Below are 18792 nucleotides of genomic sequence, written 5' to 3' on the forward strand. Positions count from 1 at the left end.
CATATTGAATCAAAGTAAAACGATTGAATATTTCATATTCTGCCTGATTTCTTGTTTTACAGTGAGCAAATCATTCCATTAATATAGACCTCAGTTTCCCAATGGAGATTAGTAGCATTTGTGTTCCTTTTATAGGTAATATTAGGAAAATGGGATGTGATGGGATACTCTAACTTGCAGTGATGCTTCGCTTGCAAGGTAGCAGGTCTTTTGCTTACTGTGCTGTCTCCCCCAACTTGGATAGAGGACTAAGAGAGACCTGAGGAAATGGAAACAGAGGACGTAAGGTGAATAGGACACAGGTTCTTGTTTAAGGAGATGCAGAAAAATAGAGTGGCAAGATGTCAGAAGGAAGGAGGGGATGACAAATGACTTTCAGAGTTCTTAAGATAAGAAAATTTGGCTTTTCCTGTAAGAACTTTTTGTTTTTCTTTGCTTTTTTCACCTGAATGCCCCATAGACTGATGTCAACCTGGCTTCTTGCTGACGCCTTTCATTTCATCTTTTAGGACTTAGAGAGATTCATAATTAACACAATGGTGTTTTAGAGTGGTCACCCCATGTCAGCATAGCAAGTAATGATCATTTTTCAAGAAAAATTGTCAAGCTTTCACTAAAACCTTTTCAAAATTGAGAAGTAGCCAAACTATCTTATGCAGCTGATAGTTTTACTGTTAATGTTTAGCTTTGATATGAGAATATACTTTCAAAGCCCCACTTCATTTGCATCAAATCAGGGATTGAACTTGGATCTTCCACACCGTGAATGTACCACAGTAGTTAGACATTGAAGAGGTGTCTATTTGTAATTTTAATCCTGGATTTGACAAATATGCAGCAGGAATGGCAATATTTGCCCCAGGTTTAGTAATTTTAAAGGGATGTAATGAGTCTGAGAGTATGTGAATTTGAGCGTAGATCCTTAGAAGAATGAGGTTTGAAGGAAAGAGATAGATGCTGGGCGCTGTGTATGTGTACACATATATACATGTTTTTTATCTGAGTTGTTTCTTTTTCCACAGTTCATTTCTTCCTGGCTTAATGGGAAGAAGGTTGGAAAGAGAAACAGTCTCATCCTGCTAGTTGAGATAGTTAATGCCAGCTCTGTGCTGCTCACGCTCTGCATTCTGTCTTTGAAGGAAGATGGAGAGAGCTGTCATTTCTAGCAGAGTGAGAGAATATGAGGCRTCTTACTAGTACCTCGACAAGGTGGAGAACCATTTTAGACCGGTAAAAATTAACAAGGAGAAGAGGATGCTCTTGCTTCCTCTTCTGTTCCATGTTCATGCATTAGTTAGCCTGGAAACCTTTCATGCTGCACCAATCCATTGCTAAGCTGAGCAATACAACAAAAAATATCCTTCTGAACTGACAGACATTAGATAGACCTGCTTTTTAATTTTATTTTATATAAAATCCTGCAAATTGGTTGCTTGTGCTGGAAGGACAGATACTGGGTTCAGCATGCCTATTGGCTTTGTGGTGAAAAGAGCAAAACAGATGGTGCACTTTCCAAGCCCTTGACTTAGGGAACCCATGAAGTCCCTACTCTCCTCTCATAGAGAACCCCAAGTAAATCCAGAAATTACCTTTTGGGGTTTTTTGTTTGTTTGTTTGTTTTTTTGCCTTTTCCTATATGTGCCTCTTTATTCCTGCTTGATTACAGTGAGTGTCCTAGGGAGACTGTGAAGCAGTATTCCTATAGGTTACAGTGATATAAGCATTTGTTTTATGTATCACCTTTCATTTGCTGAAGAACAACTTTGAAGTTTCACAATCAATTTAGGCTGGAATTAATAGTTCTTATCAGTCTGTATGGTAGTTCTACTGACTGGGATGTCTGTACTTAGCACATTAACACAGTAGAGATTGGGTAGTTGATGAGCTGTACCAATTCTTTCCAATTATTTTTTGGTAATACAAATAAGGAAGAAATTCACTGCCTGGGTCTGTTTTGGGAGCACAGAGAGGCTCCACACAGTCCGGACTTGCCTCACGTGGAGCTTCCTGCAGTGAATGGAAATCGGCAGCTAGCACGGAGGCAGCATGGCTGTCTCCTGTGCAGCTTCTGGTAGGCACCACATAAAAACCGAGGCTGAGATGAAAAGGGTCAAGTGGGAGAAGTTCCTTCTTGAGTGAAGGAGGTGTGCCAAGTGGCCTGCTTCGTTGTCCTCACCCTTTCTGGTACGTGGGAGGAACTGCAGCTGGATCAGTGAGCTTGGGAATGGCAGACTTTGTTTAGGAGAGGAGGAAAATCAGTGTATGTATTGACTTCAGATATTGGTTTCTAAATAAGAGCTGTTCAGTCAATGCTCAGAGGAAAGATATTTTTGCTGTTGCGTGCACTCTGAATAAAATATAAAGCTGCTGCTTCAGCTATGTGTTGGCCTTGATAAATCATTGTTAAGCTTAAATGGGAGATTTTTAGCTGATTCAGCATCACACTGCTGTCATGAGAACTCTCACAGTGATGACAACTGCCCTAGAGGTGGACTTTTTTTTGGAACTATTGACTGATCGATCATCTGAGCAGTAATTAAAAAAAAAATTGCATCAAAGTGTACCTTGTAATTATTTGATGCTGGTTGAAATAACTATGCATTGCCAGTTACCTGAATCATGATTTAAAACAAAAAATAAAATCACTGTAAGCCTGTTATCAAGGATTCAAGGCAGTCTCACATCTCGATAAGGATCATGGTTAGTTGAGGATGTATGCCCTATTAAATTGCGTGCAGGCTCACTGAGTTAAGTAAGGTGTCGCTAATATAATTTGAACTCTGAAAATCTTTAACTGCATTTGCAGTTCAGATAAAATCTGAATGTGCAACAGGTGTGTATTTTCTTTTCCTTATTGTGGTGAAATCTCTGCTAGTAAGAAACTGAACTTCAGTGACCTGCCAAAAAAAAAAAAAAAAAGATTTGACAGTTACAAAGCTGTATCTCTAGGTCAAAGCATCTTCCACGTGGCAGGCTTTGGAGTCAGATTTTCAGGTGTCTCCTGTGCTGATGCCTCTGGGACACAGTTCTGTGGAAATTCCTGGTCATTCAGGTACGCTGGGGTACTTGTAATCTGCCTTGGGCAGAGGCTGGAACTCCGAGCTTGGGCAAACACTGTGTTCCTGTGTGTGTACATGCTGCTTTCGCCTTTGTTAGTGCTACCACGCTGTGAGTTACTGCCCCAGTCTTGAGGTTGCAGGAGGATCCAGCTGTGGTCAGTGAGGTGATTCAGGAGCAACTGGGTTTTCTTTCTGTTGTGCTATTTTAATATGGTCTGAACCAGAAAACAGTTTCTTGAGACTTTTTCCCTCCATCCCCCTTGGGCGTGCTCTCCAAATAAGTAAGCTTCAATACCAATTGCTCTTTACCTGTCGCTTAGTGTGTGTGTGTGGTAGTGTACCAATGAAATCTATGAAGAGGAGAAACAAGGTTTGATTATGTATTTTTACCTCTTCCTTTCCTGCTCCTTTTAGTTTATGCCTTATTTGGATACGATAAAGCTGAGGCTTCATTTGTGTAAGGTATTGTTTTGCACTTCTCTTTCTAAACTCTAGTGAAGGTGTTGCTGGGTGCTGTGTTAACAGCTGCTGTGTTTCACTCTGGAGATGACTGTATTTCACCGGTGCATGAAGTGATCCCTCCTCTGTATAAAATTTGTACATAAGATTTTTCAGCCTGTGTAATGATTTTGGAGTCCATAGGATGGATTGTGATGATAAAGCTGTTATTACAAGAGCAAGATATTTGGCTATGATTTAGCTTTAACGTCTTTTGAGTAAAACCTAGTTGCTTTTTGCGCAGAATTTGAAACTGTCTTCTGAAGCAATCTTTTAGGCAGCTAAACATTAACCGTTACGCGCAGTTGACCCTTCACAGATTTGCAGAACAGGGAACATTAAAGTTTCATGCAGTCTTCTCTAACCTATGACAGCTAGTTAGGTCTAGTGCTACTTAGTTCTCTCATTTTCATGAGGGTTTTTCAAGATTAAATGCCTCTATTATTGTCCCATTATAATCCCAAATGGTAAAATCCTTAATCTAGAGTGTATATTCTCTCCTAAAATGCTAAGTCTTGCCCTCGCTGAAGTTCTAAGCAAACGCTTTGAGGCCTTTTAAACCCTATTTCTCTACTGTACTTTCCCACTATATTACCTTAATTTAATGCTAATTGTAGTCATCATTAGAGAAGTAGGTAGTAATGGAAAATTATCCTGCTAGTGATTCAAGTTAGATTTTCATATTAATACTTTGGCTAATTTTTTTTAAAAGATTTCTTGCTGAGCCCAGAGAGGTACAAGTTTGTGCATTTGAAAACCTTGAGCAGAGATTTCACTCAGTGCTTGAAAAATGATCCCAGACAGTTCTCTTTTACCTGTACCCATAAAAGTGTGGGGGAGGTTGGTTGGTTGTTTTATTTGTTTTCATCAAGAAGCATAGAATGAGAGAAACACAATAGTAGTTGCACAGTTAACCAACGTACACCTCTTTATGTATATCATAGCTTGGAATGAATCACCCTCAGTAACTGAATGCTGGCTTACAGGATCTGAGCTCAGGAGATGATAGTGTGAAATAAATTCCTTTTATGTATCTGTTTTGAAAGATGGTTTGGTTGTTAATACTGTAGAATGTATGTATATTTCTGAATGATTTATTTTGTTGTATGTATACATTATGAGAGGATTTCTTACAATATAGTTAACAAACTAACTGGAAAAACAAAGTCAGTTTTGTTCTTTTTTTTTTCTCCTTTTGCAGCCCAATAACTCTGAGGCCTTTAAAAGTCATGTAACCAGAACTGTAAGTTATATTTATTATATTTTATTTCTTTTTCATTTACTTAACTTGATTTACTTTCCTGTTTGTGATTGTTCATTTTCATTACATCTTCACAAAACATTTATTGCTGAACGTTTTCAAAGCATGTACTTTGGTTTCTGTACTATGTGAAATTACACTTTGATTAAGGTAAATAGTGGGAACACTTATTTTCCCCTCCCCAGAGTTTATCCAGGCACAATGAAATGAACTCTGGGTTTCACATTTCTGACTTGAGCAGGGAAGAATTAAAGAGAAATATTAAAATTTTATAATCTTATTATATTTAGAGGAGTTCAGAAATCCAAGGCAATTTTTCAGCAGGAAGAATATTAGTTCTTGCATTGTGGTCAATGTGCAGTTCATCTTTTTGTCTTTATTTCTTTAAGTTACTGTGCCATGTTATTTACAAAAGAAATGAAATATCTGTTCCCAACCCTGCATTATTCTTACTGCTGAGTACTGGTACAACTGGTATTAAATACACTTAAAGTGCAACAGAACCCAATCTTCTAAATCTTGTGAAAAGTTCTTAGAATGGGAAGTATGACATATTTTAACACTGATATCACTTGTAAGTGTATTTTTAGGACAATTTCTGTGAAATAAATAAAACAAGGAAGAAAAAATAGTGACAGATTCTGTGCAATGTTTGAAGACTTTTTGAGGTCCTTTTACTATTGCTTTTTATCAGAGGTGTCAAGTTTATTTGATTTATTTTTTCAAAGTAAATCGTGAGAGATACCTATGGTTAAGTATTGATCAATTATCATAGGCAGTATCACAGTAGGCAACTGTAATGATTCACCATTGTAAAGGTGAGTCTAACGTTTAAAAACAGGCAGGGAGAAGGACTTGCAAGATCAATACAGTCTTCCCCAACTGATTGTTAAATTCAAGAGCATTGGCTCTCTTTTGCAATAAATGGGCATCTGTTTCACAGTGTTAGGTGTGTGTATGTTGGGTTTGCTTTGCAATGCTGCCTGTGGCTCCATGCTGCAGGCTTCTGCCGGCATCACTCACCTCATCTGCTCAGGGTGCGAAGAGTTCTGGGCCTAGACTAAGGAGACCTTCAAAGAGGATGCATCTGTTAGCAATATAGCTTGTTTACCTGGGGTGGCATGATGGTTTTAGTACAGCCAAGATCAGTTGCATCCATGCTATTATCCACACTTTTCCAGTAAAGTTACAATTATTTCTAAATGGCTGGAATGTATTGAATATTGAAAACAGCTAAACTGTCTTGTGACAAGATTTTCTCCATTCGCTTCACTCTCCTCTTCCTTAACTAGAGAAATCAACTAAAAAACCCCCAAAAACCCCCAAAAAACAGAATAAACTTCTCAGTTATTTGTATATGAATAATCAGTTTTGACAGCTGCTTCTAGTGTAACAATTATGAGGCAAAATAATGAGATACATTGTCTGAAAATAATTGCAGATAGTTTTCTATTGTTAATTGGAAGTTGTTAGCTTCATTGTATAACATCTGAAAACTTCTGAGGGTTTTCTGTTTGTCCTGGTTGCTTATTACGCAGGCCAAGGTCATACTTTTCTCCCTCACCCTTTTTCTGTACATGTGGTAGCTCATGCACAGCCAGCCGTTTTGAAGCAAACTTAGTGGCAAACTGTGCTTTTTCAGCTGTGCCTTTTGTCCTGTTATATATTGTATTGGTTATTATTTGTCCATTAGCACGGTACCTGAAATGTTTGCTAGTTCCTTTCCATGGAACAGTACCCTGGGAGCAAAGGGATGGTGGGGATTGGGAACCAGGAGAAAGTTCCCCATTGAAGCACTCTGGTAGGAAGACCATCCCTGCCTGGAAAAGCAAGGAGTATAAAGCTGGAGTTTCATAACCAAGTGCTGTCTCAAACAGTGGAGCTAGATGTAGCCAGGGCCTCGATGAGGCTGTCGCCGCTCCGCTTCTGTGACCCATGACTGCAGCACACCCCCCATATTGTACAGGGCTAATGGGAGGTGCATTCCTTGTCACTCTGCCATCTCTGCCTGCTAAATTCATGCCATGTTTGTTCTCCTTTTGTTTTATTATCTGACTGGAAAGAGAATGCATTAACATGCCTGACCCTTTTTTGGCTCTGGGTTTTCTTCTCCTTTCCTCCCTCCGCGTTCCATCTTGTTCATAACACTGGGCTGTTTAGGAAAGAAAAGCTCCGTTGCTTTTTCCCAGCAATGTGGCTGCTGAAAGAGTATTTCCAGCATCATCTGCTACAGCTTATAGGAAAGCTATGAACATCAGCAAAGAGAGCTTGGCTTGAATTCAAGATATCATCAGAACCAAAGTTTGGTTAACTTAATTCTGATGTTTGGGATAGCTCTAAGACATGGGTAACATTTCCTTACGCAGGAAGTCAAGTGCATTTCCTTACATTTAGAGGTCTTCCTCATGCCCCTGTGGACTAGAATCTTATTTTGTTCTTAATATTAAAAAAAAAAAAAAAAAGTGAGGCTTCATGTTTCTAACAGTGTACACAAAAGACTAGGAGAAGTGATTCTGTCACTTTCTTTCCAAGAAGTGCATTGGTACACATAATTTTCTGTTAGTAAGTAGGGTCCTGAATTGGAGATGAATGTTTGGATGCTTCAGTTTTGATCTCTTGCATCTTTGTCTAGGTCAGAGAGAAACTTAGGAGATAATTTTGAAGTCTTTCTGCCACCACATTTTTATCTTTTCACTGTAGTGGATGTTGCTGTATCTTTTCAGTTATACAGTATACAGTGCATACATGCAGAAACTTTGAGTTGGGTGCCATTGACTCATGCTGTACGAGACTTGCATTAAAAGCCTTATCCTTACTGTAGCAGGTGTGAAATTAATGCAGAAGCTTTTATGCCCTGCTGTGTCTCTTGTGCTTAATTAGATTGTCTGCGGATGGTATTTATTCAGGAAGTTGTTTGAAATTTCTGGAGTAATTATGAAGCTATGCTACAACCAGAGTGGAAGCACATGTATTATTGTAGGCAGTTGAGGTAAACTCACTGCTTATGTAATATTTAACATGGTCATACTTAAATACAGACATCATAAGTTTCCCTTAAATTTGCAGTGGAGCTCTGCTCTTTGGAGAGCTACCTGCAACAGATGTCAGATGAGAACTGTGCCTCTGGCAGAAGTTTACGCTGTGGGCCGGGCCATGGAAAAGGGATGGAGGCAGTATGCAAAGCTCACTTTGTGCTTTCTGTGCTTTCAGTTCCCTGGGAAATTCTTTCTTTTTGCAAGAAATTTAGACTAACAAAACTGGCATTGCCATTTTCTCTGCTGTCTCTGCCACCACTCTGATGCAAGCTGAGGGACTCCTCACAAGTTTTATGAAAGTCGTCTTCGCAGCAGCTTTTACTTAATTTGAGAAGAAGTGTTTGAAATCATAGCAGTGTGGTTTGTCTTTATATAAAAATCTTCCCGAAGCCACCTCCCCTGGAACAAGAATGACTTTTTGTGTGTTTCTTCTATCACACTGCCTCGGGGCGGGAGGGCAGTAAAACACTCTCTGATAGCTGGTTTCCTTCTGAATGGCTTTTGCTGTCTGGCTCCTTTAGTGGTAACTGGCAGTGTCAAAGTGTTGGCGAATTCCCTTGCTGTCTTGTCTGGATGATCTAGCCCCTTAGATATTCCCTAAGCAACCTTATTTTTGGGTTACCTTTGAGCAACATTGTCACCTGTTATCCAACAGATGCAATGATCCACCTGTATTTTGCATCACTTTTTCTGTTTTGACTGACCTGTAATGGAGACCGAGGCAGTAACAACATAGAATATAGTGCTGTGAATCCTGTAGCTTTAACACAATTCTGTGTATTAAGGGAGATGGGCATGTTCCTTTCCTGGCAAGCGATCAAACACACCTGGGATCACGCAAGGAGCTGTTGTTGTTTGTCCTGGGAGAGGCTGGCGGGCTCGTGCTGCAAGCCCGAACTGAGGTGTGCTAGCAAAGGTACTGGCTTATGTGGCCCAAATGTACTGTTCTTCTCGAGGACTAACTCAGAAAATCACAAAGAATAAAGTTAAATCAAAACCCTGAGACCATGGCAAGCACGATCCTTTCCCTGAGAAAAAGGGGAAAATCGGGAAATGAAGAGAAAAGGATGAGATTAATAATGTGAGTCAGAAATGAGCGCCGCATGTGGATTAGCTCTTAAAGGAGAAAGCTCAGGGCTCTGTTGTTTTGAATGACCATGTAGTGTGCGACTGAAGGAGAAAAGGGGAGCTCGAGAGAAGGAAAAAAGGAGAAAGCGAGAGTCTGAGACTTGGGGAGAGAGAGGGAAATATTTTGGATCTCACTTGAGACTTAAGAAAAGATTGTTATTTCTTCAGAGCTCCTAGATAGTATGTGCTAACCACAGAAAGGAACTGTGCCTTTTATACGGTTACAGGCAAAGATCGTCCCTACAGATAATGGAAATAAATGTGTGTATTGTGGCTGACATGACGCTGCGTCAAGGATGTCTGTAACTTTATTGTTGCTTGACTTTTAATTTGAATTTTGATTGTTCCACTGTTGTTTAAAAAAAAGAAGAAAAAAAAAAAGGTCAGAGGAGCTGCCTGTCAGCCTTGCCTGCCAAACCTTCACCTGAGCAGCAAGACGCACATTGCAGCTGTTGCTATCTAACATAGATAGTAAGTTACCATTGGCACAAAACAGAGGCATTTTTAAAATGTCCCATATCTCTGCACTAAATGTGAACTAATTTCCCTTTTTTATTTATTTTTTCCACACTCTTTAAAGGTGGCTAGCTGGTATAGACCAGGGGCTGAGCTTTGCAGCTTTCAGTGAGAGCAACAGGAAAACATGGCAAGCAGTTTTGCAAATCCATCGTGTTGAATCTGTGAAGTCCCTTCTCCTTACTGTTTCTGGTGCCAAGCAGTAGTTGTCAGTGGTTGAAACGTGTCTTGCGTAAATGTCTCCCACCACCTACTCAGAAATACTCAGCTAGCCAGACTCTTTGAAAAGATACTTCTGTATAAAGAAATTGCCACCCCATTTTGTGGAATGTTTACAGTAAGACATTGAGTGTTGTTTAAACTTTCTGATGATTTTTTTGCACATTTCTTTAAATCAGATGCATTCTCCATTAGAACCAAAGGGGCCTCCCTTTGTGTGGCAAGGCATGTGCAAATCACAAAACAGTTTGAGAGGGCTTGAAAGAGCCTGCTGGGTACCCAGGCTGCACGTGTTGTTTCAGTGTTGCCACTCTCAAGTCTAGCTCACCTAAGCAGGTGTGTTCCTGCTCTGTGCATGCAAGAGACGGGCCATGTATGCAGGCTCCCTGGCTAGCGTTCGGGTGTTATGTGGCATTGCCTAGTGCTGGTGGCTAGCTTCAGTGTGAACTGTCTGGATACACTGTAGAATTAAGGCTTCAGAAACTTTGTTTTTCTCCAGATGTGGAATATGTATAGCTGTAAAATTATATATGAATGAAAACATCAGTTGTGCCTCATTCTTGCTTGAATATGTACTTTTGGGTGCACTCAGTTTTCTAGCTTGCAAAGCCATTAGTAGCAAAAGTTTGCTATGTGCCATCTCCTTTGCTATGAATTTCTATTTTAAGAAAAGGAAAAGGGATGGAGGGAAGACCCAGGTGTCCCAGGAATTGTCAGGCTGTGGGTAGCACTGCTCTCTCAATCCAAGGGAGCTGGAGGATGATGTTCCTGCCCCCAGTCGATGCCTTCTTGCCCCTCCAGATTGGTAGCTGGAACTGCTTGTTGGAGTGCCCCACAAACCCAATTTAGATGAGCTGGATTACGAAGCCCTGCAGTTAAGCTATTTAGGGGAGCCTGGCCTGCCTTGGTTGAAGTGTGTTAGGGAGGACTCATGCGAGCAGCTTTGCCAGCAGCAAAGAGTTAGGGTAATTTCTGGTAGAAAAGCAAGCTGGGATTTATAACTTCTGCAAATACTGCTACTTGCAAGGGGCATGTCTGTGTGGACTCCTGCTGTTACACTACACTGGGAAACCAAATCATTATTTATACAGAACACAGTATACAGAACGAAAATAAAAGGTACAGCCAGATGAATAGCTGTTTGCAGCAGACATAATGATAAATCTCTTCTGCAGAAGGTCAGCACCAAAAGAGAGGCTTTTTTCCCAGTATTTACGGCAGGAATAGATACACAGTATCACAGAGATGTTTGTATTCACAAGGCATGAATCTTTCACATTAGAGATCATTCTAAAGCCAGAAGCCAAAAGATTATGCAAATTTTGGTTCTCATCCAAGACATCCAACCATATGTTTCTCTGTAGCTTCTAAAAGCAACTACTGTGTCAGTAGGAATTATCATCATGGTGCAATCCAACTATCTGTGTAGTTCATTGTCCTATCTTTTCTGCAGTCTCTTGAAGTGTATAGAATGGTTACACTGTGCTTTAGAATAGGTTAGAGAATTTCTTCTGATCTCTATCCAGGGTTTGCGAAGTAAAAATAATCATCACAAACTTGGTTAAAATGTGTTCAGTTGTATCTTTGATCTATCTCACTATTCATATTCTTATATGCGGGTATGGTGTTGCTGCTTCAGACAATCCTCTGGCAACAAGTTCTGTAAGCTAATTAAAAGCTTTATAAAATGCATGTAATTTTTATGTACAGAATAACTAATCAAGTTTCCTGGTGCTTATATCAACATTAAAAGTGGGCACAAATAAAATATTTATATTCCAAATAGATCCAAGTTTTTCTTCCTAAATATATCTTCATCCCTCTGTCACAGAATACTCATTAACTTGCCTTAGGTAAGTTAGGAGGTACCCCCTTGCACCTGTTAAGGCTCACCTTCAAGAAGAGCCCATGAGGGAAAAAGATGAGCTGTGCAAATGCATGTCAGATCCTGAAGCCACAAATCATCTGTAGTGCTGTTACCAAGAAGTGCATATAGTTCCTGTACAGGTGTCTCAGCTGTTGTTTTAAAACAATTTTGTCCTTGAAATCAGTAATTCTTGTATTCTGCTCARATTGCCCTTAAGTGGACACTATGTTATTGTATGAAAGTTTAATGCTAGGGACAGGTCCTTGGGAAAGGACCACTAAACCATTTTTTCATTTGCATTCCTTAGCCTGTTTTTGATTCTAATCTCAAGAAGGGTAAGTCTTATTCTGCCTGGCATTTCTGAGCCTGTGTGTGGCCCACATGTCTAGATTTGCTTCGGTATTGGAGACTACCAGCTTGCAGACTGATTTTGACTTTTCTTAGAGCTGTTAGGCAAAAGGTAGTGTAAAGTATCAGTGTACTGATACTGTGCAAATGAATTTATTTGGGGCAAAATTTTTATCTCCCTATCTCCTTTTCCCCTTCCCTGGACTTTCTGGTCTCTGTTCCTCCCACTAGGGAGGAATTTAGCCTATGAAATGTGTAAGCCTTCTAGTTGTCCAAGTCCCCTTATTCAGGATGTGGAAAGGATGCGGCCCTCTTCCTGAGACACGTTTTTTACAAATATAGGACTTGATTGTCCCCATTTCTTTTCTTGAGAAGCTACCTTTCTTCAAGGGCCGGGGGGATACAGGCTTAGCAGAGAAGCTATTTCTTATTCCTGTTTTCTGCTCGACTAGTACAGAAAGTGGCTCAAGTCTCAGTGCCACCCTTCCAGCATGTCTAGTACCTGTGTCAGATGGCCTGTGTCATCTGCTACATCTGTGTAATCTATTTTTCCTCTGAAACCTTAGAAGGCGTAGAAGAGAGATTGTAACTGTGTGAGCCACCACCTGCTACCTGGGACAGCACAAGCTTGTTACTTGACCAGGTAGACCAGGTAATCCATAAGCAGGTTCACCCTTGGTGATGGTGTCAGAGGAAGGTGAATGAAGGGGACTGATCGCAAAAGCTTGTTATGTTTGGAACTAGTGGTGGAATAGCTTTTCTTTAACTGCTATACAATAGCTTTCCTACTTTTTGCACTTCTATTGACAGCAGGCTCTGCTGGCGCACTTACCTTCTAGTGGCTACTGTGGTCTAATGGAAAGATGTAGAATTAAATATGGACCTGTTTCTTAGCTTTGGCATCTCCCAGGTCAAGCTTGTTTTGTGGTCTACTCTGGAAGCATCTCCTCTGAGGACTGCATTTTTGAGAGAAATGGGTTAGCAAGCTCTTCAGTGCACCTGAAACTAGGTACAGGAGCCAGAAGCAGTAAAAAGAGCAGTAAGGACAATGTGAAGGAAAGAGTTGTATGGCTTGAGTTTTCATTAGGAAAGGTGATGGCTCATTAACTAGGTTGGAATGAATTTGCTCCTTAATAACATCATCCTGTGGCTGCAGAGAAGACCACTGTAATTTGAAAAGCAATTGCTTCCCCCTGCTGGCTTTTGTAGAACAATTGCAGCTAAACTGACCAAAAGGCTCTTTGTGCTTATTTACCTAGGGATAACTTGCATATGTTACTGTTCGGGATTGATTTGCGTATGTATGTGAAAAAATTCCTAAAAGCAGAATGAATAGGTGAATCAGAGAAGTCGATGGGTTTTTTTGTTTGTTTTGTTTTGTTTTGTTTTGTTTTTCCAAAACCCCACTTTTTACCTGACTGGATATATGGTGTCTGCATTGCCTGGCAGTCCCAGGAAGAAGGGGATCAAGGACCTTGGGGAGAAGGTCAAGGAAGAATAACACCAGGAATGTATAATCTCAGGATGGTCGGTTTTAATTAGCAACAAATCAAGCACTGTCCCCACTGGATCTGTCTTAGTTGTTTCTTGCAGTGGCATGGAAATAGCAATCTTGCATAGCTGAATTTTCAGCCATGTTTTATGAAACACCTCATTTTGAACCATTACTTTTCATTTACCTTCCTCTTCTCCACTGCCTTTGGTTGACACAATCAAAATCAGGTCTAGTTTTTGCAATTTTTTCTGTGTAATTGTCCATCCTGGGAGATGTTGGTCAGCATTTCCATTCTTGAAGGAATAGCCAAATGCTTTGCCATGTATCTGCAGTGTGTGCAGCAAGGTAGGAAACTGTTTTGATACATGGACTGAGATGATTTTACCTTTCTGGATGGTCTGCTGTGTTTCTTTGAATCCTGTGCTTGGTAAAACTCATATTCTGCTGGTAGATATGTACGGCTTAGTCCTGGATAAAGAAGAAACCCCTCTCATCAACGAAATTACCCTAAAACAATACAGGGAAAAAAGAAAAGCAGTTACGTGAGTTCCAAGTTTTGTTTTAATTGGCTGCTAAGGCTGAATTCAGTCAGGAGCATGGTGGGATATTGCTCACGTTTACAGATTGCTTGTTGTGAGGAAACTCTGTAACTGCTTCCTCATCTGTTTGAGATCATGTTGTGGCATGGTGGGCATTATTGCTACATGTTTCTACAAATCTTTAAAAAGCTTTTTCAGTAAGTACTTTGTAGTACATGGCTTTGAAATATATTCAAGGTCATACGTACTTCTTCATTGGATTTCAGTTAAGAGTAATGAGACAACCATAAAAGTGTTTGAGCTGTGAGGAGAGAAGTTAGTGGTTTAGTTGTTGGTAATTAGTAAACAAGAAATCAAAACACAGAAAAAAATGAAGAAAGGAGGATGCATTGCTGCCTGAAAGATGGTTAAATCATGGAAGGGTAGAGAAAGGGACCAGAATTTGGAGGATATATAGAAAAATGGAGGTGTGTCCTTGACTGTTTGACCATTTGTCAACAAGTCCCTGATTGTAGTCAATATATAATTTACAAGGTGATCTTGACCTTATGAATGGTTAGGTAAAATTTAGCTGTACAGCGTGCCATATGTAGACAATGGAAAGTTTCACATGCTGAATCAAAGTATCCTTTTGAAGACTTGTGTTGTTCCATTGATTTTGGGAGCTCTCCAGAAGTTTCTAATTTGTATAAAAGTGTACCAATAATGACAGACTAAAGAATATTGCAACTATTGAGATCATGCAGTAAAGCTTGATACTCACGCCAGACTTCAGAAGTACAAGAGTCCTTTTAAATTATATATATATATATATTTATATTTTATATATATATATGAAGCAACAATTAAGATAAAGGTTTAAACTATATTATATTTGGAGAGGTTTTTTTTTCCCAAATGGCCCTAAAAATTTATGTTTTACGTGATACCAGCTGTTGCATTGTGGAAGTTGGCAGGAACATCCAGTTTGATACACAGAGTGGTAAAAGGTATACTATCGGGCATTTCAGTGGATGTCATGGCACACATACAATTAAATATAGATATCGCTAACAGGTTATCCTTTTGTGCTAGTGGTTTGCACTGTTCAGTTTATATGCTATAGTGACATTCAATAAAGTATTATTTTATCTTTTTTTTTCTTAGCAGAGGAAGCCTGAAATGACTGCTGATTCAGATTAAAAGGAGGATTAATAGTAAAAATTTTTGAAAAATGGTAGAAGTACTCCTTAAGCAATACATGCACCTGTGTAACCAACAGAAACCAAGCAAGTGGAGGGAGAAGCATGCTCCCCTACCTCCTTTCTAGTTATTAAAAACAAACAAACAAACAAACCCCGCACACCCAGACCCCCAACCAAAAACTTTGTCCTCAGTTTTGGTTATTAGTTGTTTAATTGTAGTAGCGCCCATTGTGTATTGCCTATAGCATTCAAAATCCTGAGAAAGGATTAACTTAAACCGAAAATAGTATGCAATGCAGTAAGCTTCCTGCTTTTTTGTTTTTCTGCATTAGTAGAGAGAGAGATATTTAGTACCACACAGCAACTCATGAAACTAGGACCAAGTGCATCTTGTGCCACCAGGTGTGCTGGCTTAAAATTTGCTGGAACAGCTCATCTCCAGAAATTTTGGGAAGAGGCATGTGTGCAGCTTAGCTTTTCCCAGCTTTTGATAAATAGTGTCCTTGTATGAAATGTCCTAAGGCCTCTTCCATTCTAGCATGAGTTATTTARTTTGGGAATATTTGTCGTGTGCAGATCTAAAATAGAAAGGGTTTATCAGAGTTCCAGCCATTACCTTTCCTTTCTATAAACTTTTCCATGAATTTTTATGTACAGTAAGCATAAATTTGGGACAGGAAATGAACAAAGAGCTTTTCTCTAATGGAGTTACTGATGCATTCAAGTGTACTTATGATTTTCTGTATAAAAAGATGCATCTCAATATAAAGTGAATCTTTTTTCTTTTTATGTTTATTTAATGGTAATGTTGTAATAGCTGTCTTTTTCTAAAAACCTGTCTGGAGGGAATACTGTCCCCTGTGGATGTCTGTTTCTCTCCATTACATACAAAGGGAGCTTAGGCAACAGTGGCATTGGTGCTCAATTTTGAGCTCGATTCTGTCACCTAAATTAGGTGAGAGAATTTCCATCCCCAAGGTTCCATCCCCAAGGATGCTCTTTAATGCCTAATTACTATTATTCAACAAATGGAACTACTAAAGACACATGGTAAATTCTCATAAAGCAAAATCACTGCAGTTCGGGTTTTTGTTCAAACTCACAAGGCCATCTTACATGAATAAATGAAGTATGTTTTTCAATATAAGAAAATCTCTTGAGAGGACTTACTTTTGCAGTCAAAGGGTTTATTCCGAAATCCAGGTTCCATCCCCTCAGAAATCCGTTGGATGTCTTCTCTAATCTTAATGCGGAATTAGCATGAAAAGCACAAAAGACTTCAACTGTGTTAGACAGCCAGCCTTTCTCTGGCAGTAGTGAATACACTTGTGTTCTCTATCAAGTGCTGAGCATAACCTGGCAAAACACAGGGAGGTTATACTCTCTTATCCCATTGTTGCTATAGTGTGCCACAGGTGGGATGTAATATTATGGAATACATAGCTGTATAATGCAAACTTTGGTGATTGACTCTTTTACCAATTTTTAGCCACAGAGAACTGTAAGGAGAGCAAAAGTATTAAAATAATTTAACTTTACTTCCAAAGGTGGATGAAAAGTTGGAAGCCCTCTAGTGAGTACGGAGATGGAGAAATAGTGAAAAATAACATTTTTGAAGAGTTTCATGTAGTTATGATCCCTAAAGACACAGTCATTATACTTCTCTAGGTCATGGTACTTTAAAGTGTGATGAATTTTACTAAAAAGGAGGGGAAAACAAGGCTGCAAGGAAGCTACCGGATTGACCAGTCTGCTTTTGTTTGTTTCAGAATTCCAGCAGTTTTTCAAAAAGCTCATCTTTCTGTTGTGACAAAGTATCACGGTAAGTGCTTCTTAAATATTTTGTGTAGTAGTGTCACATAATGCTATGGTGCTTTTAGGTTTTTGCAATTTGTGCTTTTGATTTTTCTAAGATCAGTCTTGTGCAAGACATGTCCTATTATGCAAAGACCATGTTACAATACCTGTCTGAGAAAACAACTAGGCATATTTGCAGAGCTTACACTTATCTTAATGACTCTGGTCTCCTGATTATTCTATCAGGAAGGACACTAGGTAAGGTGCCAGGTTCAGCCTGAAAAAGAAGCCAAAATTAGAGTAGACAGTATATGTAGACTAACTTGTGAGTTAAATTGCATTACACTGGTGTTTGTTGCAGTTTGAGGAGTTTTGGATTCGCCTCAATTTTACTCAGGACAGATTTCAACATGGTGTATATCTGCAATGTTTTAGAGACTACTAGTGAGTCTACCAGATTGTAAAGTGTTTGCAAGCTCTGCAGAAGAATTGATTCATGCAGCCATGGGTATATATTTTTTGTTATTGAACTCCCGCATTTTTTGCACTGGTGTTTGTCAAAGTCACTTATATTCATCTTATTGCTTTTCTACATTACTGATATAGTTTTGAAGAACTCTGATTTTTGGCTAACTCCATTTGCTTACCACACTGAATGATTTGAGCTTTATAGGCATTTCATAAATTGCAATTTTAAAGAAAATATGGTGAGCTGCAAATGTTGACTGATTGCATTGTTTGAGTCCAAGTTGCAGTTTCTTACCATTAACACGCTGTGTTTGTTCTCTGCTGCTCTGCAATGAACTGCCATATCTAATTTCTTCACAGAAGCGCGGACTTTGATCACATTATGGAGGAAGGCTATGAGCTTGACCTCACATACATCACAGAGCGGATGATTGCTGTATCCTTCCCTGCCAGCTGTTCTGAGGAAACGTACCTGCACAATCTGCAAGATGTAACCCGAATGCTCAAATCCAAACATGGGGATAACTACTTGGTACGTGCAGGATCATTCATTTGTTCTGCATTCTCTCCTTTCCTGCAGGAGGATGACTAGCAGGTTCACATACGCCATTATACATTAGATATCACTCATCAAATTTCTTTGATCCATGTTTGCAGCTTTGCATGGAAGACCAATATTTCCAGTAGTGTTTTATGCCATTAGACAAGGACAGATATGAAAAGCACTTTCCTGTTGGTGGCACTGCAGTCTCCATTTTGATAGAGCCAAAAGTCAAATGCTGTAGATTAATTGCAAGGACTGTTTTCATTGAGCAAAATATGCCCTTAAAAGATCCAGACGCCACACAATAGAACACATTTTTTTCTAGCAGTCAGCAACATCTGGATTCGCAGCCGGGTATCTGATGGTCTCTCACCATCATGCCTTGGCTGTCTGCTGTTGTTTGTGAAACTGTGTATAAAGGCAGGGTTACTGTTTGTGTGTTTAGTCCAGCTCTTTCTCATTAAATTGATTTAGATCCATTTTTTCCTGCTATTTATTTTTCTACAGAAAAATAAATTTCTAGTCATGAACAAATTTCTGAGCTTCATATGCAGTATTTTTTTTTTAGATGACCCAAACTATTATTTTCTTATGCTATTTTCTGCCTAATACATCTAAATGTATGGCATGTATTGTCTCAGCTTGTTCTCTGAATGGGAATTTAAACCAGGGGCTAATATTTTATTTACTTAGTTGCTTCTGTTAAGTGCATTTTTAGTCAACGTGTGTAAACTATTTAAATCAAATCTTACAGCTTCAGGAGCATAAACTTGATTCATATCAGAAATTAGTTTCTGGAATGGTTCCACTTAAGAATGAAAATACATTATCCTT

At 39.3% G+C, this 18792-nt stretch overlaps 1 protein-coding gene across 1 annotated transcript in view; it reads left to right on the forward strand.

Annotated features, from left to right (window-relative positions):
* Window positions 1–18792, forward strand: part of TNS3 (tensin 3) — a 317735-nt gene that overhangs the window by 167880 nt on the left and 131063 nt on the right. The window contains exons 5-7 of the mRNA XM_026063948.1: window positions 4759–4800; window positions 16919–16971; window positions 17775–17946. Coding sequence (XP_025919733.1) covers window positions 17797–17946 — 150 coding nt within the window. The 5' untranslated portion in view covers window positions 4759–4800; window positions 16919–16971; window positions 17775–17796. The remainder of the gene's footprint in view (window positions 1–4758; window positions 4801–16918; window positions 16972–17774; window positions 17947–18792) is intronic.

Source organism: Apteryx rowi, unplaced genomic scaffold (assembly GCF_003343035.1).
Source record: "Apteryx rowi isolate R43461 unplaced genomic scaffold, aptRow1 scaffold_204, whole genome shotgun sequence".
NCBI lineage: Eukaryota > Metazoa > Chordata > Aves > Apterygiformes > Apterygidae > Apteryx > Apteryx rowi.